This window comes from Merops nubicus, unplaced genomic scaffold, assembly GCF_000691845.1.
Source record: "Merops nubicus isolate BGI_N331 unplaced genomic scaffold, ASM69184v1 scaffold1955, whole genome shotgun sequence".
NCBI lineage: Eukaryota > Metazoa > Chordata > Aves > Coraciiformes > Meropidae > Merops > Merops nubicus.
In genome coordinates, this window is record NW_008611414.1 from 23782 (window position 1) to 50376 (window position 26595).

Here is a 26595-nt window from a genome sequence, read left to right on the forward strand (position 1 = left end):
ATGGCTCAAGGGGTCTGCAGTTCCCAGGCTCTCAAGTTAGACCTGAGGCTAACAGGATCTTCATCACTGGTGGAGGCAGCAGCAGCTGAAGGAGCAGGCTGTGGCCCTCCCAGGGGCTTTCGAAGTTTTGGTTCTGAAATGCTAAATTCCATCATGGGCTCTTTCCTCTCCACCACAGGTGCAAAAAACCAGTAATGCTAATTCCAGCAATCCAATCCTATTTCATATGCAGAAATTAACCCAAAGGCAAGTAATAAAATTGCATACATCATCCCATTCAATTATTCAGCAGTTTTGCAGACATACCGGAAAAAAACTAGCTTTCAATATAAAAATTGTCTATGAAACAGTCTAACTTGAGTTTTTCTCCATGGATCATAATTCCACATGTGCTGCTGGATAAAGAGAAAAAAATTAAAAAATAAAAAATAGCACTCCGTTTTCAGCTGCCTTAATTGTTAGCTTGGTTTGAAAATCAGTATATAAACCCCAAAGACTTGTTCTTTACAAGGTTAGCAGTGACTGAAGAACAATTCATACTGATGGTGCACACTGGCACTTTAATGAAGGGTTAAGAGAAAGCCAAGCTCATAAAATTGCAGGAACACTGAGGGTCTTTAACAGAACTGGAACAAGCGTGCAGTACAGCTCTGTTTCAGAATCAGGTTGTTACACCAGCCTCACTCAGCAATGTCCTTTCTGTCCCATTAAAATATACAGATTATTTCACAGATCCTCCATGCAAGCCATTGCATGGTGCAGGCTCACCGTGAACAGGTACACAACTTAACCCCAGTCCAAACAGGAAGAAAATCACAGAAACAGAAAGATTACCATGTGTGTGTTGTCCTGGCATCTTGGCTGGTGTTCCTGTTTCCTTTTCTTTCTGGAAAAGGCTCTGGAGCAGTTTGATTTCTTGATCATAGTCCTGCCATTCTGGAACTATACGCATTGCTGCGTGCAACTTGGGTTCTTTGGTCATTGGGTTATTACACTGCAGACAAAACAAACTGCTCAGACACTCAAGGCTTAGGAGGAGGAGTATTTACTGAACAGAGGTGTGCTTCCCCCTGGTGGAGATAACCTGTCGCTGGTGAACGCCACATGGCTGTATTTTAGCTAAAGTAGAGTGTAAAGCCTCTTTCCAAATTCATAATAATGCCACTGCTCCAAGTAGGAGAAATATAGAAGCTAAAGGCAAATGCTGAAGTGCATTTAAGTAACAATAGGGGGATGAGGTGCCTAGATAAGAAGTAGGGAAGTGCCTCAAAAATTGGTCACTGTATTTGATTGTGACATAAGAATGAGGGTTCATAACTGCACTTACCAGATCAATGGTTTTTGCTCTCTTCTTTGAGGCATCATCACACCATGTTTCACACCACAGCCACTCCTGTGGGAGTGATTTAATTGGCACCTGATGGATCATGTTGTTTGGCAAATCCTGTTGTGAAGAGTAAAAGTTAGTAGCAGTTTCCACAGGGTGCAGAGTGGGAGGAGCAACCCCTCAGCCAGACAGTATTGAGAAGTTTAACTTTTGTAGAGGTTTTTTTTTTCTAGTGCAAAAAAAGTGATGAATCAACCTTTAATTCCATTCCAAAGTCTTTTGGAAAAAAAACTGCTTACTACAACTGTTCATCTTGTATTGCTGAAAATTAGTTCTTTAGCAAACAGTATTAAAGTGGTAGTACCAATCTAGTGCCAATCCTGTACCGGTCCAGTTTAGAAGACTACTCTTAACTCATTAAAACCACTGTGGTTTTTTCCATCTGCCACAGTTACAAGCCTTATTTCCATGTGAGTGACCAGAAAAGCACTCAGAGCTGGATAGCTCAGGAAGCAAGGGCCCAGCTGTGTTACATATTTGTCTTGGAGTAGACTGGAAGATTTGATAGTCTGAAGACATTTAAGGGGAAGGTGTTGTTTCTACCCACCAGTTAATCTGAGCCTATCCATACCTGCCTCATTTCAAGGCTGGGCATAACGGGACTGCCACCATACCCCAGTAAAACAAAACAAACACAATGAAAACACACCTGATCAAGGTTGGACAGACTGTTAGGATCTTGACTAAGACCCTGATACTGTCCTCTGAGTCGATCGCCAGCTGCTATCTTTCTGAACTTCTTCAGATCCACAACATAGAGCGCGCTACATGGAGATGAGGCAGTTAGTGATGACACTGGACTGGCGGGCGCCTCTTGGAGGCAGCACAGCCCATTATCTAATACAAGGCAGGAGCACAGTTCTAACAAAGGTCATGGCACGTAGGAAAAAACACTTTCAACAAATCTATCTTAGCTTTGCTGTCATGCAGTCCCTTCTTCCAACATATGTTATTAACAAATGAAGGTGTCTGGTTAGTTAAGGCTTCGCTTCATTTAACACTCTGGCTCCTCATCTGTAGAAGCTGCAGCATACTGACAGTAACTGCAGTGTCCCTACTGCTTCAAATGGGCCACAGGCAAGGGAACCTTAAAGAGGCAACAGGAAGCAAGAAGTGGTTCACTGCAGCGTTGTGTACCTCAGCTAGCTTGCTGCTAATTCTAAGTAGCAACAAAAGCTTTCCCCCTCTATTTAAAAAAATAAAAATTCTTCAGTACCTGATGTGGTATTTTCTTCCAGCTAAATGACTCGCCCAGTATCCAGATTTCCAGAACCTGTAGCCATCCATTTCTCTTCGACTGTCACAGAAGGGAGTATATCCATAAGGAGCACCATCTAGATTGAAATCTCTTAATTCCTTCAGATCCGTGCGCACAATCTGAAGGGAAAGGACAGTTTCTTTTTCTTTATAGAAGTCTGGCATGGGTTGTTTTGAAATTCTGGTGAGGATTTAACTCAAACTGAGCAAACAGTTAACAGAAGAATTACCTGTTACACCCTGCAGTCTTCTACATTATGTACACCAGTAGAGAAACACAGCACAAAAGGTGCTGTTTCCTCTGCCCTTAGAGCTGGAGCCACTAAAATGGAGCTTAAAATAATCTGACAGGGGTTGGTTTGACAGTTGAAGTGCCAAATTGTTGCTTAATAAGCCCCAGGAATTCTCACTATACATGAACTCTACTGTGATCCTTTGTATCCTTTCCTCTTGAAAGTTTGCAAACCCTTCAGGGATGAAGGCTTTTTACATCTTTTTGACAGAGAAGTTGTGGCAGCAATACTCTAAAAATACCACTCTAGTGGGAAAAAACCACATTAATCTCTCTTTTATAAACAGAACAAAAGCTGTCTACAATGAGTACAGCATAGCTGGAAATTTATCCTAGGTGATACTTTAGCATAAGTTGTAATTATTTTAACTGACATGGGATCATACCGTACATATTTCAGAGCACCTAAGGCATTTTATACTGAGATGTTGATAACCTGTACTTCTCAGTTCCATGGTTTTGAAGGAGTACTTTTGGCAGTTCTCACTGCACATCTGTCCTGTACTTTCAAACTGCTCAGGCAGTAAGCACGCACAAAGCCCTCCCAACACCATGTGCTCTGCAGCACAACACGGGCTCATGCACAAGAGATTTGCCTTCTCCACTTGGATCTGGCCAAGGTAAAAGTGGGGGGTGGCAGGGGGAGGGTGTGTGGTAAGTGATCTGCAGGCTGGGAGCACGGACTGAGCTGGACAGAATGGAAGGGTGACAAGAATCCATTTGGCAAACTAGCTGGAATCACAGTGACTGAATGAAGAACCAAACAAAAGTAAAAGACAGGCCAACAAAACCACTCTTTGTGGGAACAGGCAGAGAAACCAGCACGCACTGAAGCATGCTGTGGTTACAGAGTCAACCTTCAGTCATGCCTGCAAAGGGCTCAGGCTTGCAACCTTTTCAATAATACCAAAATTGTATTCAAGAACATACTATTGTTAGAGAAAAGGAATAAAGTAAAAGAGCAAGTAATTCCATCTCTACATTACCTGGTCAGCATCCACAAACAGGATTTTATCAACAGCCAATGGGAAGAGCACATCTAGAAAGAGGATCTTGTAACCCCAGATGATGCGCTGCTTCTCTGTTTGCTGATGAAGCCAGCGTGGCCATTTATACTGGACAAGCTCATACTGGAAGTTATACTTCTCTGCCATGTAAGGGATGAACTCCTGCAGAGGGAGGGGGAAAAAAGTAGCTTATCTCAGTTCTTTGTTCCTCTGCAGGAAAAAGAAAAGTGCATTACAAGAGATGGACTTCAGTCCTATAATAAGACATAAAGCATTAGAAAATTAAATACCATAAAGAATAACTACAGTTCCATTGTTACTCAAAGACATAACCACAAACTGAAGTCAGTACAAACTGTAAAGCCAACTGTCATAGGACAACTTCATATTTTCACATTTTTCCCCCACACAATTACTTATGAGCCATTTTATAGTGATCCACAGATCAGTTTAAAAGAATGCAATACTCAGATCATAAAATTCTGCAGATGGGAGAATCATTATTTAGGGCTGTACAAAGCAGTGTAAATGGGAATAATAAAATGAGAGCAAAGAATTGGAAGAAATTTTTTACTGAAACAACCTGGCCCACTGTCAAATCAGCTGACATTCCCATCTGTGAGGCTGGGAGAGTACAGGTTTAGCCAAGGCATGCTGGTACAACTCGGCCCTTAGGAGGGGACAGGCGAAGCACGTTGTTGCACAACCCCCAGAGAGACTGACAACAGCAGTCACAGCACAACCAATGACTGCAATAACAGGCACACTGCCAGTTATTTCCCTGGAGGGGAGAAGGTATGATACTCTAGGAAGTACTACTTCCCAATATTAAACATTAAAAGTTGCCAATTCCTGAAAATTTTGACATCCGTTTATTTACCTCTGGGTTCTGTTTCGGCTCCTGCTGTTTGCTTCATGACACATCACACACAGTTGGGAGTATTTCCAGGTGTGCTCCTCTAGGGCCCCTCTCACACCTACCACATGAGTGTTCATGTGCTCTGGGCAGCCTTAAACACAGTTTCAATGTCCCCTTGTATGAAGCTCTCTCCATACCTACTCATTGGTGTTGCCTCTCTGGTAGTTTTTTGCCTATAACCTGTTAACCCTTATATATTAGATATAAGTTTGTAGGCCTGAATTTCATTTTAAAATCTACCCCTTTGTCATATGAGTCAAAAAGACTCTTTCAAGTATCATTTTCCTAATATGTGCTGTTGTCTTAAATATTTACCTTCAGCATGAGTCCACTGTCAACCTGTCAGTTATTTCTCAAAACTTTCTAGGCAGAACCACCAGCCTATACCACCTTGATGCTTTGGCAAAACAGAAGGTATACAGACAGGTAATTGCACATACATTTACCCAACAGTATGATACACAGGTTACAACTTCTTTTTTTGTCTTAAAAAAAAAAAAATTCCCCACCATAGAGTAAATTTCTAATCAGGAACAAACCTTGAATGTAGGTGATAAGTAGTTCTTCAGAAACCAAAACTTTAAAGGAGTCTTAGTATGCTTCAGCACAGACAACATCATTATGCTATGAAAAGAGAAAAAGCAAAGCACTTACAGGAACAACTGCCACCCACGAGAGGTGAGCTGTGCCACAGATTACAAACTGCTGGTTTACAGTATTAGACTAACTGCAGTTGTGTGTCAGGCATGAAGAACATGTCAGTCATGTCATGACACAGGAAGAAAAAGTAGGTAGTTTCACTTGCAAATTGCTTCATTTTATCTACAAAATTACTAAACCCTCACAAATGTATATATTTTAAGTAGTCAAAGAATAAACAACCTGTGTTATCTTTCACACTCCTTTGAGAACAGAAGTTCAGATTCTTTTCCAAAGCAACTATGACTTATTTTATAACTTCTGTTACTTATTTTATAACTTCTGAACAATACACTTGTATTTGGTTATATTGTAGTGAGAAAATTTAGGACAGCAAAATACCATCTATTAAACCAAGTCTATTTTAGAGGTATGAATGTTATGCAGACATAAGTTCCTATAATACAGTAAATGCAAAATGTAGAGGAATTCTGAGCTTCTGGAACTGCTGTGGTTTTGTTTTTTTTTTTAAATATATATCCTTGCAAATTCTAACCTTTTTCCTTGTGGAAAGCAGGGCACATTACCATGTGAGACCCCCAGATGATAAATTCTGAACTAACCGTAGGAATCTTTCATAGAGGTGTCCTGAAGCCACAGAGAATATATTTAGCACATCGTCTTTATCCTGTTTCACATCTTCATTCTTTTGGCCTCCTGTGAATCCCCTGAAAGGGCAGATGTGTTTATATAAAGGACAAGATAGTGAGAGCCAGCTATGCAGGAAAGAGTGCAAAGCAGTAGCCCAGTTCTCTAGAAACAGAAGGGCCCTGTGAAACACAGCCCTTAATCAGCACTCTTAGACATAGCTGTGGAACATCACAGACCTAACTGTATCATCAAACAGTTTTCCAGTTTCAAGAGACGTGCAGGTAATTATTGAATTAGTTTTACCATTTAAGAGATTCCCAAAATCCAGATTCATTCTCAGTGGTACCATCACTTAGTAGATCTTCATTCATCATATCTAGTTTTTTCTGAACCTGTGAAGAGCAACACTGGATTGGTGAGTGGAACCACAGACTGGGCAAACAGCTACAGAGTGTTATTTTGACAACTGTAGGAAAGGATCATCAGGCCTTAAAGTTTCTTCCCCACTGTGGGTCAAACAGTCTTTTTTTCAGAGCAACTCTAGTTTTTAAACTCACCTTCACTTTAATAATTTTGCTCTTGAAGTTGCTGAGAACAACAATAACTTCACTGGCTTCAGGTGGAGAGTCTGTGCCATCGTGGCTGAAAGTACAGCAGAATATTGAAAGCACAAACATGTTCTTTGTTTCTTCTACACATTTTTTACAAGGTATTAGGCCTTAGCACTCTAAAACAGGTTTGAGACATGCCAAAAGTAACAAGGACATGCATTTGAACACACCCTGGGTTTTTAAAATTAATTAATTAATTTAATCTTACATAACGTGCTCAGTGTAATCTGCTGTTCACTTCACTGTGCTTTGGCAAGGAACTGTTAGACTCACATATTAGAATGCCTACTTAGTTCAGAAATTTCAGAAGAACAAAAAATGAAGTAATTTTTTACTGTCCTACCTGTAGATTCTGTAGATATCCTCAGATCTGCCCTTTCTCAGTCTCAGAGTCCAGGCACCAGGATTGGCTTTTAATTGAAAGTAACCCTGTGAAGTAAAAAGAATATTTGTTAGTTTCCAGACAATGCAAATGTAGAAGAATCACCTTTTTAAGTCATGTATGTTGACCCACTGTTCTTGATCTGAAAATCATTACTTGTAAGCTAGATTATTCCTGAAGGCATTACAACTCAAAGAACAGGAGAAAAAAACCCAGAAGTTCCATTTAAAATTGTGGTTTTTTCCATAAGGGGCAGGAGTATGAAAAGGTCTAACATTATTTGTTAGATCAAAGTCCTCAGGGTGTCCTGATGGGAACAGTGCAATCCCAAAGGGTTTGCCTGCAGAAATTTGCCTTCCTGAAGGAATGAGTGATTTTCAGAACACTACTTGGTAACTACACAGTAGTGCACTAAAGATCTGCCTAAAAAACAAAAGCTAAATGAATTTTGAAGCTCTACAGACTGGTATTTCTTCTACAGCGTGAAACAAGAACATACATAACTTATATGTTAGAAGATGTCTCTTCTACAGAACCTAAAAAATTAGTGTGACATTCAGATACTGTATACAAGTCTTGTTGAAACTTCAGGTTCCAGACCTGAATATTTCCTCCAGTGATACAGTTTATTATACCTATAAAAGGTACAAACATTGGAAGTGATGCTTCAGTGTCCCATCCAATTTTGTACTGTGACCCCAAATTTCCCAATTCCATATGTGAACCAGTTTGCATTAAAAATATAAACTAATAAAAATAAATAAAAAAAAAAACAGGGCATGTTCCTGGTCTCTTCATACCCCTTCTCAGTACAGACACTGAGCTGAGGAAGAGGATTCCCAGATACAGCACTGTGTCCTGTGGCACATACACTTTGGTTTAACTAATTAGAAAAAAAGACACCTCCAAGCCATTAAGCTTTACTCCCTAACATACACACAGGTGATCACAGGTAAAATAAAGGTCATCTTCCTTTCTACAATAAGAAATATTACATCATTGTAGGATATACTTTGCCTAAGAAAAGGTGCAGAGAAATAGAAAATGTATAATTTTAAAAGAAATATTTAGCATTAGTAAACAATTTTTTCTTGCTCTTTCTTTAAAGAATCCAAAAAAGCCACAACAGGAAATTTGCTCCATTTTTTTCCCTAACGTTATGTACCAAGAAAATGCTCCAGTGACTAACTTGCCTTGCCATGATTTCAGCCAATTACCTGTCTCACTGCCCACAGTGGACACAGAAAACAGGCTGATCCCTTATGCAGCTCCCTTATAAAGGCAGCTACAAGGAAGAATCACATGCTTGGATTTCTGTCACCTTTTCTCAGCTATATTAAGCAATTCCCATTCTTTCACACTTCCTTTGTTTTCTAGAATGTTGACTACTCTTGCTTACTCTCTCCATTTGTTCCCCAGATCTCCTGAAGAAAATGGGTCCCAAAACAAGACAACTGCCCACCTGAGGCTTACAGTACCAGAGTGGATGCAAGCAGTAGCTGCCTACAAAAAACAGAACTGCCTGGCCTTCCTTGGAAAAAGGTTGCTTAAGAGTATTGGCATAGGTCTAAGATATTCCAGAAGTCACTACTCAGTGAGCTGAAGGGAAAGGAGCACATCTTGAAGAAGGTAAGAGATAAAGAAGTACACTGCAAGGTTTCAGAAATCAGCCTGAGGAATTACGTGGGTCTGATACATTTGCAATCAACTGTGGAGTGCAGCTAACATCACATACCCATAACCTATGTCCTAGAAAATGCTCAGTGGTTTCTGCAGGTGACTGTGCTGATAGTCTGCTTACCAAGTTGGCCATAACAATGGTATCAACGATGACAGGACTGGTTGAAGTTCCCAGTGTAAACTGGAGTCCCCGAGGTGGCTGTCCAGTAGTAATATCATAGCAGTGTCCTTCCAGAAGCAGGTACTCCAATTCATATTCTGCAGCTACAACACTATCCACCTGTAAGGAGAAAATACTGCTGAATTCAGCACTAGCTCTATAGTGCAGATTTCTAGTGGTTCAGTCACTCTATAAAATAGCCACAGTAATTAAATAACAGTTTCACCTAGAAAGCCTTAAAAAGTTCATCTCCTTTAAGTAACAACCTTCATACCTATATTTTGAGGAGTGTCCTCACCAAGAAGATTTGAATCTCAACAGGTAAGATGCTAGGATAAGAAAAGGAAAGCACTGCTGCTCCATTTTATTTTTTTTTTTAAACTTTTGTTGAAGAATGTAGTCAAGTAAGTGATCAGTCTGGAGTCTCATGAAAAGTATATGACAGGCTCCAGAACTTTGAGTTTAAATATCTTTAAAGCTTGTCTCATCTAATATTTGTCATCTGAAATAAACATTTTGCTTTGCTCTGCATTACTCTTACATTGTGCTAGGGTACTGTCAAAAATATCAATTCCTTTTTTCTACACCAAACTAAAGTGTCAAAAAAGAAAGAGAAAAATAAACCAAACAAACCCAGCACCAAAAATAAATTGTTTCTCTACCAGGCTAAACTGAGATGTAGCCTGAGGATGCTACATAAGCAAAATATTAGTCTAATCTCACAAAGAATCTTCTCTCATTGCACATCCAAAATGACACTTTAATTGCTACAGCACCAATAGACTGTGTATTAGGAACTGGAAATTGCATCTGCAAAAGTAAAGCTCCTATTTATTTGGAGGCTCAGGATGGTAATTCAAATGCCTGAAGCATTTAATCCCCTTCTCTCTCAGGCTTTCAGTTAATTTAAGGAGGGGGCATGGAAATCAGAGGCTTAAATGTGCAGTAGTATCAGAAGTTTGGTGGTTTGTTTATGGCTTTACAATTAGTTTAAGAGATGAAAAGCAGAATAAGCCCTGGAAAAACAACACCATTTAAATGCAGTAGTATGAAAATGTTGATTTCTCCTACCTCCTCTAAGTAAATATTATCCAGGTCATAGGGGGTTCTGACAGATTCCACCATCCAGCTCTCAGGAGTGTTCAGGTTCAAAGTGAACAGTGGAGACTGGGGCATATCCAAAAACTTGGCAATTGGTCCTGGAGCAAAGTTATTGTCTGCTGTGAAGGAGATCTCGGGCTCCAAAACATAGCGATAAAAGCTGAAATGTCAGAAAGGAAATGTTAGAACACATTTCTGCCAAACTCTGCAAGTCTTTCACTCTTGTTGAGCCTGCTGATGGCAATGACTTTCCCAGACTTCCAATGTCTCCAAGGGTTTGTCCAAAGCAACACAGGTTGTGTTGATGTTAGAACAGGTCAGAATTTTCATCTTGTAGGACCAAACAGAATGCAGAAGACTAACCATGAAGATTAGCAAGTTATTTAACTTTTTATACTTTCAAAATAGCAGAATTACCACAAATTCCCAGATTCTCTGTGGAAAATCATGCTATTATATAAATGAGCCCAAAGCATGAGTTATTGAGACTCCTGTCTGACATTTGACCATGTTTCTGTGCTTGCACATTCCAACAGGTTTTTCTTTCTTTCTCCTTAACCCTGCCATGCTATTGCTTACCTTTTCAGTGGCATGTCAGAAAGCTTGGACTGGCAGTTCATAAACACTCTGAGGTTCATATTTATCAGTTGGTTCAAAACCTAAAGTAATGAGAAAAATACACCCCTTAAAATGCTAACTGGGAAAGCTGACCACTGTTTTCATAGACAGGACCTCGAGTAGGTGTGTAACATGCTCATTCTCAAGCCTCCCTTCTCCTTACTAACCTTACCACAACCACCTTTTAAATAGTGGCTTTAAGAACAGTTACCTGCTCCCTCACAGTGCAGGCTTTTTGGGGTGCAGAGGCTTTCCTCCTCAAGAAAAGTCACTGCAAACTAAACTGTTAAAATGGTGAAACCAAACGCTGTCTAGATGATACCTAAGCATGATCTTGTTAGCATGTAGTACAGTGTAATTAGTTTTTCCACTAATAAATGTACTGTGCAACTCAGACACATTATTAGGAAGTCAGTGGCCACCACCCAGTGGAGCAGGAGTACAGACATGCCCAATATTACAGAACTGAGACAACTTTTTGCAGTGGCCATAAAATGCATTACAACACTGCATACATACCAAAAGCAACGGGGCAAGTCTCTGAGCATCTCTGGTCACAGGATCAACAACAGCCACAACATCAAAGTATGTCTCCCCCTCTTTTGGTCTCAGTTTGACTGCACTGAACAGAAGAAAAAAAAAAAATTAAGATGACCTTTAAAGGTCCCTTCCAACCCAGGCCATTCTGTGATCCTATGTGTGTATATAAAGACAGGTAGACAGATAAAATTAATTTCTGTAGTCTCACCATACCCTGAAAACTTTTGGGGATTTGACTATTGCTACTTGGATTTTTGAACTATTTTTAAGTTCAATGCAATGTAAAGCAATGAGAATGTTAAAAGACAAAGAAAAGCATACTGCTCAGTAATCACCAGCAATCCTGTACCTGTATCGTTCTTCAAAAAAGTGATACTCAATCCTTGCTTCTCCCTTTGGCTGAGCAGACAGAAGAGCATCCACTTTCATTACCAAGTCACTTGCACTGGAAAAAAACAAAGAACAAAAGGGTTTGCAGATACTCAGAAAATGTGTGTAGTAAATCCCTACAGACTTAGGCACTTTCCCACTTCGTTGCTGCTTGTCAGTGAGGCTCCAGCCAATACAGCTCCTCCAGCTTCCCTTCCAAGGTGACAGACCAGCCATGGCAGGCTGCTACTAGAGATAACAAATCAAGAACAGTGAACTCTGAGCACAGGAACACTGTAGGGGCTGCCAGTACTCTCAGAACTGCCTCCTGAATCTGGGGGAAACAGTTACAGCTACCTACCTCCAGGAGATTGGGAATGACAAAAAAGCCACTAAAGCACTTAAAACCAAATAGAGGTAATTTACATCTTTTTCCCTGCTCCCTTGCCCCACTGAGCCTTGACCACACGGACATGTGCATGCTGGTTTATAGCACCCAGAGAGACTGTACTTGATAAAGCCTTCTCTAGGCTGCAGAAGGTCACGTTATCAGAGTACCACCAGTTTTTTTGCAAGCCTCTTCACATTTACTTACAGATCTTCTTCAAATCCCAGCTGCTGAATCTGAGATTTGATTTTCTGTCCTGACGTCTTCAGTATGATATTCTCAAGGAGATGAAAATCATCCTGATTGAACATCTCACCATCCTCTAATGGGCCAATAATCTACAAAAAAAAAGCAGGAACAGCATTATTAGGTAGAGGCTACACTGAAACAAAATGCAAAGATGTATTAAGTAAATACTTGAGCTCAGTCTTAGTGGCTATCAACTGTTTAGGCTGGTATTAAGGTCAACAGCAGCAGAATTTAACAGATAAATCTAGCTGTCTAGAGCCAAAACCCCCAGACTAAGGAATAAAATGCATGCTTAAAATTTTCACTGAGTGCTTTGTTTGCAGAAGTCCAGCATATTAAATTATACAAGCAATACAACATCTTGAAGGAGAAACAGATTACCAGGCCAATTCCAGTAGTCCAGCAAGACTGCAGCAAATCTCACTCCTCTAGCCTCTGGAAGGCTGAAAGCTATCTGGACAATTCTTGCTATTTTGCTAACGAGAGAACTAGAACACCACAACTCATTACTTGAAATGTTTTACCCTTTAAAGTTTGCAGCAACCACTGGAACTTGCAGGTTTTTTCCTAGCTAAGAAAACTTAATGCCATACACAGCCAAGTGGCATTATTTGCAGGGAAATACTAATGTAACTAAGTGGCTGTCATAAAGAGCTGGTGGAAGAAGCCAAGGCACAGCAGCATTCTGCCCCAGAGAACTGAAGCAGCACAGTCATCCCAATTTATCAGCCCATTCCACCCCTGGACTCAATCCAGGGCCAACATGACAGCAGCCATTATTTGAGAGATTTGTACAAAATGCCACCAACTAACTGCACACAGGATGGAGAAAAGGCCACACATGTCTGACTACATCAGACTGGAAGTGATCCTGAAGACTGCTGAGACCTAAAGAAGGCTGAGGCTCTGGGCCTGACCCCTACACTCTGCTGCTCAAGGTCTGTTTCCTTCCCACATGTTGAATCTCTTCTGCCTGCTGGTTGAGCTCACCCTTCCATTGCTGATCACAGCCCTCTGCCCCTTCTTCAGCTTCAGAACATCTCTGCAATACAGAGCATGGGAAAGAATAAAATCCACCTTGGAGGACTCAAAGGCTTCTTTGAAAATACTGATATCCATGCCCTGAAAGAAAAGAATAGTTGACATTGATTTTTTTTTTTAAATGCACCTTTTTTATTTCCATTTGAGAACATCTTTATATCATGCTAAAATTTATCCCCAGGCCCTTTTTGTTTGTGGTCTTAAACCCAGTTCTTGCCTGTCACCTTCAAACATTATCTCAGCTAACTATGAGAAAGGCCACAGCCCTAGTAATTGTTATTTAGACCAGTTGTTCAATTCTGCTCTTATTGATTCTTGCCTAACTTTTTTAAACTGACTTTAAGAAATGTGATTTTTTCAAAAAGATTATAGTTCTCTCTTGATGTCCAAAGGAACAACTGACTGACTTAAACAGGCCCCTGAATCTGCACCACTCTGGACTTCCCAAAGTTATGTAGCTTTGACATGTCTGAGGATTTACTTTGTTTTTCTATGGACTGTTATATTTAGGTAAGTTTACCTTTCACTGGAAAAAAAGCCACCAACCAACAGCAGAACCAACAGTGTTACTCTCCATTGTTACTGCATCTTTTGCACAGGAACATACTACACTACAAAAATCCATTGGAAGCACAAGCAGAGCAGCCTGCCTTTGTAAACACCAGCAAACATGCTTACCCCAACAGCAAACTCCAAGATGTCAGCTCCTGCCTCTACTGCCTGTGCAATTTCTTCCTTTGCCATCTTGGTGATGAAGTTCTTGGCGTTATTGGACGTCTGTGTCTGCAGAGCTGCCCATATGGCCTTAGCAACAACCGTGTTCTGGCTGTTTGGATCTTCACTGGGGTTATTGATCATGCTGATGCGCACGTTATTGCTGGATTTCTGCCATTCACAGAACAGGCATTAGGAGAGCTTCACCTCTCAGGTGGGCTTTCAATGGGACAAGTCAGTCTGTTTTAAATGCTATAGCTAAAGCTTTGTATTTCTTAACCAGAAAACCAGATTCCAAATTAGGTAAATAACAGCACAGGTTAAAAGGATGAATGGACTAATTTTACATCAACTATTTAGGTTACATACAGTCACTGCTGTAAAAGAAATCTCCTACATAATATTGTGCTACTGAAGAGACACAGGACCAACCAAAACACATTTTCAGTTTAGCACCATGGGCTTACAAGAACATCTTTTTTTTTTTATTGTATTAGCATAGTACCAAGAGGGGATTCTGTCCTAATACAAGAAGGTCAGTGATGTTCCAGCCCCTACAAATAAGATGAGGCTGGAAATTAGAGACCCCACAGGGGGTCTCTCTAGGTCTCCAGGTCCTACAACAAATGAGAACAGCACCCACCTGATGTTTAATTGCATCATACAACAATTGCCTCCCTGAAGGTTTATCAAAATCACCAACAATCCAGAAAGTAACAGGTCTAACAAAGGAATCATCTGCAATGGAAAAAAAAGGGGGGGAGAAATTTGAGAGTGAAAGCTTCAGTTTTTCCTCATTTGGAAGAAAAATATGATGCACATGCAAAGATATCAAAGAAGTAAAATTATGTAGGAAAGCCATGGATGAAGCTAAGCTATGAAGTCTGGCAAGATAAGAAATAATAGTACTGGCATTATGTTAGGTTTATCTACCTCATCCAGAAAACCTGCACAGGACAGCATGCGTCACTAAGCAGCTCTTTTGGGTTTTAATTTGTTTGCTACCTTTTTAATTCAGAAATTATGAAGGAACCTATAAATTACAGATTCCAACTAGGGTACAGCCATACTGCTTCTTACTACTGAAGCTGTTAGTTGACAAAATCATTGTTGTATATTGCTGAAGCAGACATGCATTTAAACAACTTTCTTCATTTCCTGCTGGTTCTAAAGCCAATGTTATAAAGGAACCCCAAAATTCCCAGAAAACCACCACATGAAATGCTAAAGCATGAGTTACCATAGATCTCCTTGGAAGACATTCCTGGTCAAGAAGCAGAAAGGCAAAGGGGAAAGGAAAGCGACATTAATAATTTGATAGTAATCCCACTGTGTATCAAGAACTGCACTGGGCATAACTGAATCACTGAAGTTCAAGTCCAACAAGCAACAAGTTTGTGCTAATTTTATTAGAATAAGCTTTGATGGTTTCCTTTCCTGCTGGAGCACTAATTACACTACACGTTACCAGTTTCATACCATACAGTGAAGCCTCCTTACAAAGACCATTTGGAAAAACTGCCATGCCATTATGACCTGCATTGTTAACCATTTCTGTTATCCTCCCTCTCTTAAAGCCAGCAAGACAGTGCTATTTCAGTGCTGCTGCTGAGCCAACAATACAGATAACTTTCCTATTACTTCAGAAAACAAATGTGCTACAGCACTGCTGTAATCAGGTATCAGTTATTAAATACTTTAAGTGACAGAAGAGGCACTGACCCAAAACTGTCACACCGTGGGACTGGACATTAATGCACACTTTCAAATGAGCATGTGGAGGTGTAGGTTTAATTAATACTCTACAAAGGGAAAACAAGAAGCTTGTTCAGATGTGACTGAACATGAACCAAGGGCAAATAGGAGACAGAAGGAGCAATGGGAACATTTAAGGCAGTGCTTGCAGGTGACAGAGGCTGGAGATAGTACTGGGCAAAATTGTGAGTCCAGTAAAGACAGCAGACAGGAACAAGAGGAACTGGTTCAAATGACAGTATTTTAGTTAAAATACCTGACTGAAATGGGCATTGGCAAGGCCTGATAGAGCTCTGTGTGATGGCTGTGCCTGATAAAGCTCTGTGTGATGGCTGTGCATGCATTTCTTACACTGAGAACACTAACAGGAGACTATGTATAACTGTTATAATACTGTCATTGAAAAAGCAGTACATGCATTGGTGCAATAAAAATAGCACAGATCATGTTAGGTGTGGTCCTATACAGTGGGCAATAACAGTTTGCTTCCTGAATCCATGTAATTTTTAGTAATTTTGAATGATGAGACAAAGAGCTAGAACCCCTTTTGTATTCTTCTAGTCAGTGTCCCTGCAGGATCAGAGCCTACACTGCTGCATTTCTGGTGGTCATTTGCAGTACAGCAAGAGCAGGGAGGGTGGGACCTCACTATTCACTGAAGGCTGGGCTGAGTTTGAAGAGAGAACAGTCTTGCTTCAGGTACATGTCATGCTTTATAAAAGAGAAAAATCTTTCCTTTTAACACTTAGATTGCACCATTACCCACAGGCCTGAACAAGGCTCAGTGCGTGTGTGGAGGACTCTAGATATGCTTGGAAAGACAGAGGAGATTGGGTTTGGGTTCATAATCCACTGCAGATGTTACCTTTCTTTGTTAAGTAGGTCATGCTGTTTGCAACAGCAGCTGTCTTATCTCTGGACTCCAGCGTGGTGAATCGAGCAAAGTCATCCACGTAGAAGTTATCTGAGGAAGAGGGAAAGTATTAGATGCTGAGGCAACTATTCCATGTAAAAATGAAAGAAAAATCACTACTATTACCAGAACATGAAGAATACATCCCATTTTGTTCCTCCTGATACTGCTTTTACATCTCATTTCCACTGTTAATATATAAGCTGAGGAATCTATTTTTGTTGTCTCCTAAGTTTTAGTTTTGCCTCACGGGTGACATTAACAACTGCATTGCTTATTTGAGATGCAGAATTCAGCTGAAAAAATGTTCAAGTCTTATTTAAGTTAATTTATGTAAATAATACACATTTAAAAATCTGTGTTACTGTTTTTCAAACAACTAACTCAAAACAGGTGGGTTTACAAGTGTTTTTGCAATAGCATCATTGTACTGCAGAGTCACTGCACTGGGTGTCAGGACATTTAGCCACGAAAAGTTCTGCTATATTTTAAGTAATTCCAGAGATAAATGCCAATCTCTGCTTAAAAGAAGGTCAGAAATAAGAAGCAAAGCTGTTCCCTTATACAACTGTTCCCAGCTTTTGCTAGCATTGTTAATTTCTCAACTTTGTGAGTCATATCCCCTTAAAGGTTTGTATAAAATGAAAACATATTCCTGTTTTGAAAAATCTGTAGAAACTCATGTTGCTATTGTGCATAACATCTCTGCCAGCACCAGGGCTAGAACATCACTTGGGGTGCTCTTAATACTTAGCCAGTAGGGCTTTCTGCTGAGACAGCAAGTGTCTTTGGCTCAGATACTCCAGGTTTAATGCAATTAAAAGCATCCCTTACTCATTCCTGTCAGATCTAGGTACTCTCTGTCAGACATTAAGATTCTGGAGTTGATTCTTGGAACAACATTAGGCTGGTTCATGATATACTCAACCACATCTTGGTCGTTAGATAATTCACCCTGAAGGAAAGAAGAAGGAACATTTGTTATTTGGCATATATATTTGCCTTAGATAACTTAACAACAACAACAACAACAACAACAACAACAACAACAACAACAAAAAAAAAACAAGAAAAAAAACACCAAAACCAGAAACCCAGCAACAAAAAACCAAGTCAAGAAATGATTCAAGTGAGGTTGTCTTTGTGTATTACATATCCCAGGGCTTCTGAGTCAGTCTTTCCAAGTCTAGTTTCTCTGAAGTCCTGGTGAGCTCAGCACCTACCAGGTACACGGCACGCTGGAAGACGCTTGTGGTCTCCAGGATTTTGTGCATGGTCACAGTTTCCAGGTCATCAGGATCCAGCTGGTCTCTTTGAAAAGGCATCCCATTGAAGAGCACAACAGGGAGAGGACCCACCCCTGTCTGCTCATAGTAACCCCTCGCTGCCTGAGCACAGGGAAAGGAGAAGAGAATATTCAGTTCACACAGTGCCTAAGGCACTTCCTGTATCTCACATCCACGAGACATCCTTGTCTCTCAGAGTTCCAAAGCAAAAACATTACTTCATAACACAGAAGTGTGAAATATTCCATTGAGGTTCATGCTGTAAATAATCCCAGTGAGCACTTTCTGGTCAGTGAAAAAAACGTACAACAGGAGAGCTGACTTTGCATATGGAAGCAAATGCCATGCAAGCACTGAGCTGTAATGTAAGGCAGGGGAGAGGTTTTCTTTTTATTTTTTAAGAATGTTCCTTAACTTGTTAAAGAACATTTACTTGTGGGGCAGGGGGTTATTATGTCAAGATAAATTTCCCCATTTTTTCTCTCCCACTTTTCTCCATATAGAAAAGTATCAACAACTTTAAGAAATTATTTGAGAGATACTGTTCAATGCCTAGCTACAGGAGAGGCATTCTGAATTCATCACCATCACTTTATCACACACAGTATTCAAATAGTGACAAAGAAAACCCACAGCAATGCCTCCCAGACAATGAGACCCTTGTTTTTCTTACAAACCATGCCATCATCTTGATTCTTTCAAGCAATTTTAAACTCTGCTGAAGTCTGCATACCAGAATGAAAGCATGACTTACAAGTCACAAGAAAGTTATCTTGGTTCTGAAATACACATATAGATTTTTAAATATATGTATTACAATGTAGTGTATGTATTATGTATATTACATAGAGCTTTGTGCTGAACATAGATATTTATTGAAATATTACTAAGTCACTCACTGTGATAACAAAATAGCTACCTGGTTAATAAGAGAGTTGGATCAAGAAATTGTACCTAACTATATTTACAAAACTCTGCTGAAGTAAAGAAAAAAGTGAAAAAAGCTCTATTTCATTAATTCTTACCTTTCTGTTCTGATCATAGGCAGAATCAATTCCCAGAATGCTGCTGACTTCCACATAAGGATACTGTTTCTCAAGAACACTAACCACATGCTCCACTCTCAGCTGATCTCCAGTTTTGACCTTGTTATATATCTGAAAGGGGAATACAAATGCAAGGTTACAGCTGCCCTGTAAAGCTCCTGTCCTTATCAAAGGTAAGTTGACCTGTCACCTCTATTCCAGTAACTATAATAATGCATTAACAGCCAGATCACAAAATACATTTTCATATTTATTAGCTGCAATTACAGCTCCTAAGCACTTCAGGCTCTTACAGTTATCCTTTACCTTGCAGTCATTGCAGTGAGATTGGAAGGAGGTAAGTATAATGTATTTCTTTAAATAATAACTTGCACCTTTAATTAGAAACAGTATTTGAGGGGGTAAAGTGCTTGGGGGAGAAAAGGCTCAAGGATATCCAAAAAGCTCCCCTTCCCTTCAAAACTCCAGATGTGCTTATCAATGGTACAGCTGACCTTACAGGTAAAGTAGGAAAACATTTCCCTCCTGAAGGCACAAGAATTTAATATTAGAGTATGCCCCAGCTTGTTGATTTGTACAACCCCAAGTGAAAATGCATTTGCTAGCACCTCTATTGTCCTTTGATGTGGTGAAGGTATGCAGCAGGAACTGCTCAAAACAAATGATAACCCTGGAAGGATACTGCAGTTTAGAACTCACTGGCAGAACAAGCAAGGAGGCAGGATCAGAAAAACAGCCAGAAGTGTTGTGTGTCACATTTAAATCTAGTCTCACTTGTTAAAGATGGGTCCGAAGCACTTTACAAATAAACAAGCACTGTGTGGCACAAGTGCCAAGTCAAAGAAAAATTTCTTCCAGTACCTACATCTCAGCACATTAAAATAATCTTACATACATAGAAAACATTAAAAGATTAGTTTCCCTTTTAAATGAATACTTACAGACATGACAGTCTGGAAAGCATAATTGTTGTCCATTTCTTGTGCCACATAATTGTATGCCCTAAGGAGGGCAACACCAGGATCCTGAAGTCCATCAACATCCTCCGAGTCATTCACCACAAAGACCAGCCCTATCCTGCAATCAGACAAATCCCCAGATCATTAATCTATTATATTAATAATCAACTCTTCATACAGCTGTCAGCTATGATGATCATCTTAGACAAAGGGTTTTTCTGGAATAGACTGAGAAGGTATTGAGCAGAGCAACCAGGAATCAAACTTAGGACATAAAATCTCTAATGGTGAATCTTGCTTTTCATTTCTCTTTCATCTAAAGTACTTGCTTTTAAGTTTCTTTTGAACTGTTACAAAACTAGAACTCTGCTTTGCTATTAGCAAAAGTTACATTAAAAATAATTAAATACAAGACAGTATTTAGTAAATGTGCTTCCCAGCCATCAACAGAAGACACATAACATTTATACAGTGTCCTAGCAATGAGAATGCTACAATTGCCAAAGTCACAAAAATAAAACTGATGTAAAAGGCCTCCTGTTAAAGCAGCAGTTACCTCAGTGGGATGTGGTTGCTGAAGAACATCTCTGCCACGTTCAGTAATTCTGCTGTGGTCTCATGAGTGGGGTCCACTATCAGCACCTGCATGCAAATTGGAAGGGAGTTGTTTTTTTCCCTTATGAAGTCAAGATACAGGTTTTTAATTAGACACAGCTTCATCCATATCTCAGTGCAGCATTGTCATCAGTCCTATTTTATACACTACCAGGGAGATGAGGCCCACTAAGTAATAGTTTCTTCTGAAGTCTTTTAAGTCCCTTATGTGCAATACCAAGTCTAAACCACTCCTTTAAGCAGAGACCAGACTCCTTAGGTACTTTCTGTCTTTCCCTCAGTGTTCCCTGGTGTCCAGGCTTCCACCTCCTGTGTATGTGAACCCACCTGTTGGGATGTGCACAGGAGATGAGCTTTTGTCAGCACTGAGGAACACAGCACTGCTCTGCTCAGCCCCCTGAAGAGCAGATGCTGCTGGGACGTTCTCAGAGCAAGCCCAAACCCAGACAGAACCAGGCTATTCACACTGAGTTTAGGGCCTTTCACTCAGGCCAAGTGTTGTATTTTCATTTACTAATTTCAATGTTAGAAGGAGGGAACTCCAGAGAAAAAGATGCTCCACTAATGCTCCCATAGCTGGAGGTGGGTCAGGTCTCTATTTGCCACTTAACAGAGGAGTCCCTTTGTCTGGAGGGCTACCCTGTCACATCACAGGAGTTACAGTACAGGATTCACAAACTCCTTATTAGATCTAACTTTAAGCAGTCTACCTAGAGACTAGAAGGACACCTAGGATTAAGCTGAGGGCTTAATGTTGATCATCTTTTGAAGTCTTGGTGCACAAATGCTTTCCAATGGAAACAACTGAAGTTGGTCTTAACCCTAATTTACAGATGTAATGGATTTAATTAACTAGCTCCAGCTATCTCCACAAAGCTGAAATGCACCAAATTTTCACTCATTAGATTAGTTTCTTCCATTGATGAAGGAATTTTTGGCATCTAATAGGAACCAGAAAATCATTCTCAGTAATCTCTGAGTCTCAGCCATAACTTACTAGTACAAGCAGAACAAAACCTTTCAGAAAAGCATCCTGTCTCAGCACATTTAAGTGACAGAGAACCCAGCATATATGTAGGTAAGGTGCAAAAGCCAGTGTCCCTGCTGTTGAAAAAAAAACCAAAAATGCACATTTCATTTGCAGTGAGTTTACTACTTACAAAATTATGGAAGTTTTTTCTGATCTGCCTGATGACCCCTGGAAACGTGGGGCGCAGCAGCTCCTGCACGCTGGAGGGCCAGGAATTGTACCTGCTGTCAACTTCCAGATTGTTGATCCACTGAGGAAAAACAAAGGCATTTAAATGACTGACAGTCCTCCTGCTTGAGCCTGTAAAGCATTTTAAAATCAGACACTGCATTGAGTGCTGTCCGAATAAAAAGTTAAGCTTTTTGAAAAGAGTTAGTTATACTTAGAACCTTAATTGCCTTTTTTTCTTTACTGCAGTTTCAGAGCTGATTGTGAGACAAGAGCAGAAGTTCCCCTGACAGCTTACAAACACACTGCCCAACATCAAACCAGGTATTTCCTACACAAAACCATACACACAGAAATAGCTGGGCTCCTGATGTCCACAGCATAGTCAGAGTCTGAGGGCTGGATGTTGAGCTTCAGGACGTTGTGCAGGGAGAGCCCCTCAATGCCCAGGCTGTGCAGCCCTTCCATAACCCGCGCCTCGCCGCGCAGCACGTCGATCAGGCTGGGAGGAGGAGGAGAACATGTGGCATTTTAAAGACACAGCAAATAACTTGCTCTTATCCTAAGGGTTAACAGATGAAAGGTAGAGACAAATCCACCGAGTCTGTGTGCTACTTCTTCACACTTACTTCAACTGTCCTAAGACACCTGACAGAACTTAAATCAATTATATTCTATTTCTAGGAAAAACTACATTGAATCAAGATAACGATAGCATGACAGACATGTGTAATTCAACTCCATGTCAGTGCAACAAATCTTGACAAAGAGTTAGGGTGGGTTTCAGTCAAAAAATTTACAGTGGCTTATCCTCTGAGAATCAGTCTACCATCTTCAAAATAAATCCTCTATGTTGCCAGTCTTGGAGACAAAAATCTTGCTAGTCATAGCACAGACCAAAAGAAAAGCACATAAGTGACTTTCCATTCCAATCTTCAAGGGTATTCCCGTTTCCACATCAGCAGTTTTGCTTGCTAGTCAGATCTTGCTAGCACAAAATCTTGCTAGCACAGACCAAAAGAAGAGCACATAAGTGACTTTCCATTCCAATCTTCAAGGGTATTCCCGTTTCCACATCAGCAGTTTTGCTAGAAATTCACTTGCATAAGAGAAGGAACCATGATTTGCTTTTTACAGTACTTAATTAAACTTAGTCCTGATATAGACTTTCTGAAGAATGTTCAAAACTATCTAAATTACTTTACTGTCCATTCACAGGCAGGATGCAAGCTCCTGAACAGGAAACAATTACTCTGAACATTCCTACCTAAATATGTCCTGAGTGTCTAAATCAATAAGTAGTCCATTGATGAACAGGGCAGAATCTCCTGGTTGCAATCCTAATGTTCCTTTGAAATACTGGAAGAAAATAGAAGGTCATTAGAAGAATGCTCTGCACAGAAAAAAAAAAAATATTCCTAGAGAGTTTAATGTGCCAAATTGTAGATTTTATTTCCCTTGCTGCATTACTAATTGCATTGCATCACTTCTCAATTACAGTCTTTGCCAGCTTGGTGCACACATTCATACCAGAGGAAAAACAACACTGAATAGCCACAGAACCATAAATCAGACTTTCATTTGTTTCTTTCTACATGATTGAGTAGTGCACTGGAAAGTCCTTGTGCAGACATTTTAAATATACTGAAGCAGTTAAAAATGCTTCAGAGAAGTAATATTTTTTTTTTTTAGCTGACAGCCCACAAAGTGGATGGACAAATGGCATCCAGTTACCTGTCTTAGCTCTTGAATGCACAGTTTTGTGACTTAAACTGCTGGATACTTCATGGGGCTCACTAAAGGAGCTAACTGCTGTGTTTAAGGTACCAGTCAAGTCCTGACCTAGTGAATATGTCATCAGTGAAAAGTGGATGAGCTGCCATTGTAGTCCAATCTCCCCAGTATCAACCAGCACACAAATGGAATTGGAAATTTCTTCCAAGTTCCTCTGAGCAGTACACCATTTGATTGGATACTTGCCCCTGAATTGAGGCACCATCACAGAGAACAAGTTTGAGTCAGGAAAGGTGAATAGAACAGTCTTTTTGAAACCAATTTCCCAGCTCTCTCTCTAACTCTAGTTCCCAATTCTAACTCTGTGACTTCCTTGTACACAGTGATGAATTCAGCTATCTAAGCACCATCTCAAACTGTTGGGTAATAAGTCAATTTCTTCTGCATTCTTAAAACTGTAAGATGATTAATACATTTGCTTTTCAGGCAATAGCTTTCTAACAAGCTGCATTCCATCCAGCTCAGACATTTTTATCTAAAAATACAACTACTTTTTAGCTCTAATAACTTCCACTGAAAAGCATTCACACTTTTAATAACGAGTTGCTTTTGAGATGTTCAGAACACAACCAACATCTACAATCAGTAAGTTGAAGTCAGCCTTTTTGAACTGTTACCCAGGAGCAGTGCTGTGACATTCAGGCTTTACACATCTGCTGTGCCACTCAGACAAGAACTAGGTGAGAGGCTGAGCAAGGCCACCCAGCAGGCAGCCCTCCAAGAAACATGTGAACTGTCTCCACACAACTGCAGCTGGCAAGTCATCACCACAACTGGGCAACTCAAAAGCTGAGTAAAGACTGATGTGACATAAGACATCAAAATTTCAGCTGCTTCAGTTTGGACACAGTTCTGTCCTGAAGATCAGGTTAAGACAGCCTGTAGAAATGCCAAGAACACCCAAGATGTATGTTTTCTATAAACTAACAAAATAGTACTTACAGTGTATTTAAAGTTATAAAAATAAACACAGTGACCATATTCTGAGTTCAGATACCAAACAGAAGGTCACTTTCATGTACATTAACAAGGGCTTGCCAAATAACTGTCAGAACACCCCACTACTGTGAACAGCCATTGTAGGGGCAGCTCTGTGGACAAAATCCCAATCATCACTCCCCAGCAGTGACCTCACACAAAGAAGGTCTGACCAGTATTTTCATATCTGAGCAAACAAACTAAATTATATTCCTAATCCATGTTTGAAAATCCACTAGTTCTTCACTTCCCAGATGTATACTAAACAGTTGTGTGTGCCAATAGTGGGCCACTATTAAACCATACAGGCCAAAGCACTGTGCTACTTTCTGGAAGCATTACCTTTTGGTTCTCTTCAATTTCTGCTCGGAGTTCCGAAGAAACAACTGTTTTTGTGATTGCTCTACAGAAATAAAAACATCATACAGTGAATCATCTTTCTGATTATCTAATGAACAGATTAGGTATCTACTTATCCTACTTTCTGTATCTTATATATAAATAAAGCTGTGATCAGAAGCACTTGCACTTTGTGGTACCATTAAGCAGTAGGATGCACTGTTACATCAGTTAGTGAGAAATAAGACCAGAATTCAGTTCCTTTTGACACTCAGATTTATCTCCACCTACTCCAAAGGAGTTCCTGTAACACATTCTTCACAGTCCATAACACAGAAGTCATGGAACTCATCAAAAGAAACAGATTTCTAGACTGGTTGGGCAGGCCAGATTATGACTGAATTTCTTGAAATTCATTTGAATATGCTCAAGACAAATTGCATAAAACACTGGAGCTGCTCATCAGTCTCTGACATGGGACTGACTGGGCTGCTTGGCAATGTGGATCCCAGAAGAGTGGGATCCGGTGAATAAACAAACCTTAGAGCCACCAAGCAGAAAACTTATCCAGTAAATTCTTGAGAACTTGATGCAAGAAGTTCAGAAGCATTTCACAAAAAATAGCAGAAGTCATTCTGCCAAATTTTCCACCAGTCCACATCAGCTGCCATCCAAGAAAAACACTGTATGATCTTCTTTGTAACCACAGGCTGAAGAACTGCTCTGCAAAAACATTCCCCAGTGTTTGCTTCCAGCTAAATGGAAACTCTGACGTTAACCCAACCAATACTCCCTGTCTCAGGTTCTGCTCAGAAAAAAGATAGCAAGAAAGTCTCCTGGAACTCGTAATGAAAGTTACCTGGCCTTGGTAGGGAAGTTCTGACTGAGATCCTTCATGACCATCAAAGCATCTGCAGGGGGAGCAGTCAAAATGCGAGCAGCAGTCTGAAAACTTAAGTCTAGAAGTGAAAAAACAGAAGTCAAGAACTCTGAACTGAAAACAAGCCAGTGTACAGTTGTCTTAACTTTAGCTTTCAACTTTTTTGCTTATTTGTTACCAATGAAAATTCATTTTCTATGTGTGCTTTTAGACACTTCTTTTCTTTATATCTTGTATCCAACTTCTGTTTATTGCCTTGAAGTAACCATATCAAAATGAACCAATGCATCTTGTCTACAGGTTGCTTCAATGAGTCCAGACCATCACCTTTTCTTTGCTGATGTGGGAGGATGTGCCCTCCAGAAGGGCAAGGTCTTGGTGACTGTTTCACAAGCTAGAAATACAAACAGCCATCTGCTGGATGTAGGCAGATCCTCTGTGGCTTCAGCATTTCAAATTCCTCTTTTTCAGAGGATGAAAAGCCTTTCTGCAGGCCTCTACAAATGGTATCTAGGGAAAGAGGCCAGAGTTGCATGCAGATGCTTTTGAAATACAGTATTCCTTTGGTCTTGAAAAAAAAAAATCAACTTTCCACACCAAGAACATGACCATGTAAAGAAACTTTACATTTCCTTTGCTCTTCTGCATTTAGCAGATCATACAAATGAGCCATTTAAGAGCAAGACACTTACTGTACTTCATTGTATATTCTTTAGCAGATCATACAAGTGAGCCGTTTAAGAGCAAGACACTTACTGTACTTCAGAACATAGAAGGAGAACCCCATTCCAGAAGTCCTGTGAAGCAATCTTTCTCAAAGCCATTTC

General features: G+C 40.1%; 1 protein-coding gene across 1 annotated transcript in view; it reads right to left on the bottom strand.

The window, feature by feature from the left end:
• Positions 1-375: 375 nt before the first annotated feature.
• Positions 376-26595, bottom strand: part of UGGT1 (UDP-glucose glycoprotein glucosyltransferase 1) — a 34405-nt gene continuing 8185 nt past the window's right edge. The window contains exons 9-40 of the mRNA XM_008941198.1: positions 25748-25847; positions 24892-24952; positions 23045-23136; positions 22129-22279; positions 21740-21859; positions 20521-20606; positions 19947-20082; positions 18985-19116; positions 17897-18061; positions 17508-17628; positions 16626-16724; positions 15246-15269; positions 14649-14743; positions 13970-14176; positions 13241-13372; positions 12209-12339; positions 11594-11689; positions 11224-11326; positions 10666-10745; positions 10057-10246; positions 8947-9105; positions 7107-7192; positions 6710-6794; positions 6456-6544; positions 6125-6229; positions 5402-5486; positions 3923-4105; positions 2604-2764; positions 2037-2151; positions 1328-1444; positions 835-994; positions 376-401 (exon numbers count right to left, since the gene is read on the bottom strand). Of these exons, the coding sequence (XP_008939446.1) occupies positions 376-401; positions 835-994; positions 1328-1444; positions 2037-2151; positions 2604-2764; positions 3923-4105; positions 5402-5486; positions 6125-6229; positions 6456-6544; positions 6710-6794; positions 7107-7192; positions 8947-9105; positions 10057-10246; positions 10666-10745; positions 11224-11326; positions 11594-11689; positions 12209-12339; positions 13241-13372; positions 13970-14176; positions 14649-14743; positions 15246-15269; positions 16626-16724; positions 17508-17628; positions 17897-18061; positions 18985-19116; positions 19947-20082; positions 20521-20606; positions 21740-21859; positions 22129-22279; positions 23045-23136; positions 24892-24952; positions 25748-25847 (3692 nt within the window). The remainder of the gene's footprint in view (positions 402-834; positions 995-1327; positions 1445-2036; positions 2152-2603; positions 2765-3922; positions 4106-5401; positions 5487-6124; positions 6230-6455; positions 6545-6709; positions 6795-7106; positions 7193-8946; positions 9106-10056; positions 10247-10665; positions 10746-11223; positions 11327-11593; positions 11690-12208; positions 12340-13240; positions 13373-13969; positions 14177-14648; positions 14744-15245; positions 15270-16625; positions 16725-17507; positions 17629-17896; positions 18062-18984; positions 19117-19946; positions 20083-20520; positions 20607-21739; positions 21860-22128; positions 22280-23044; positions 23137-24891; positions 24953-25747; positions 25848-26595) is intronic.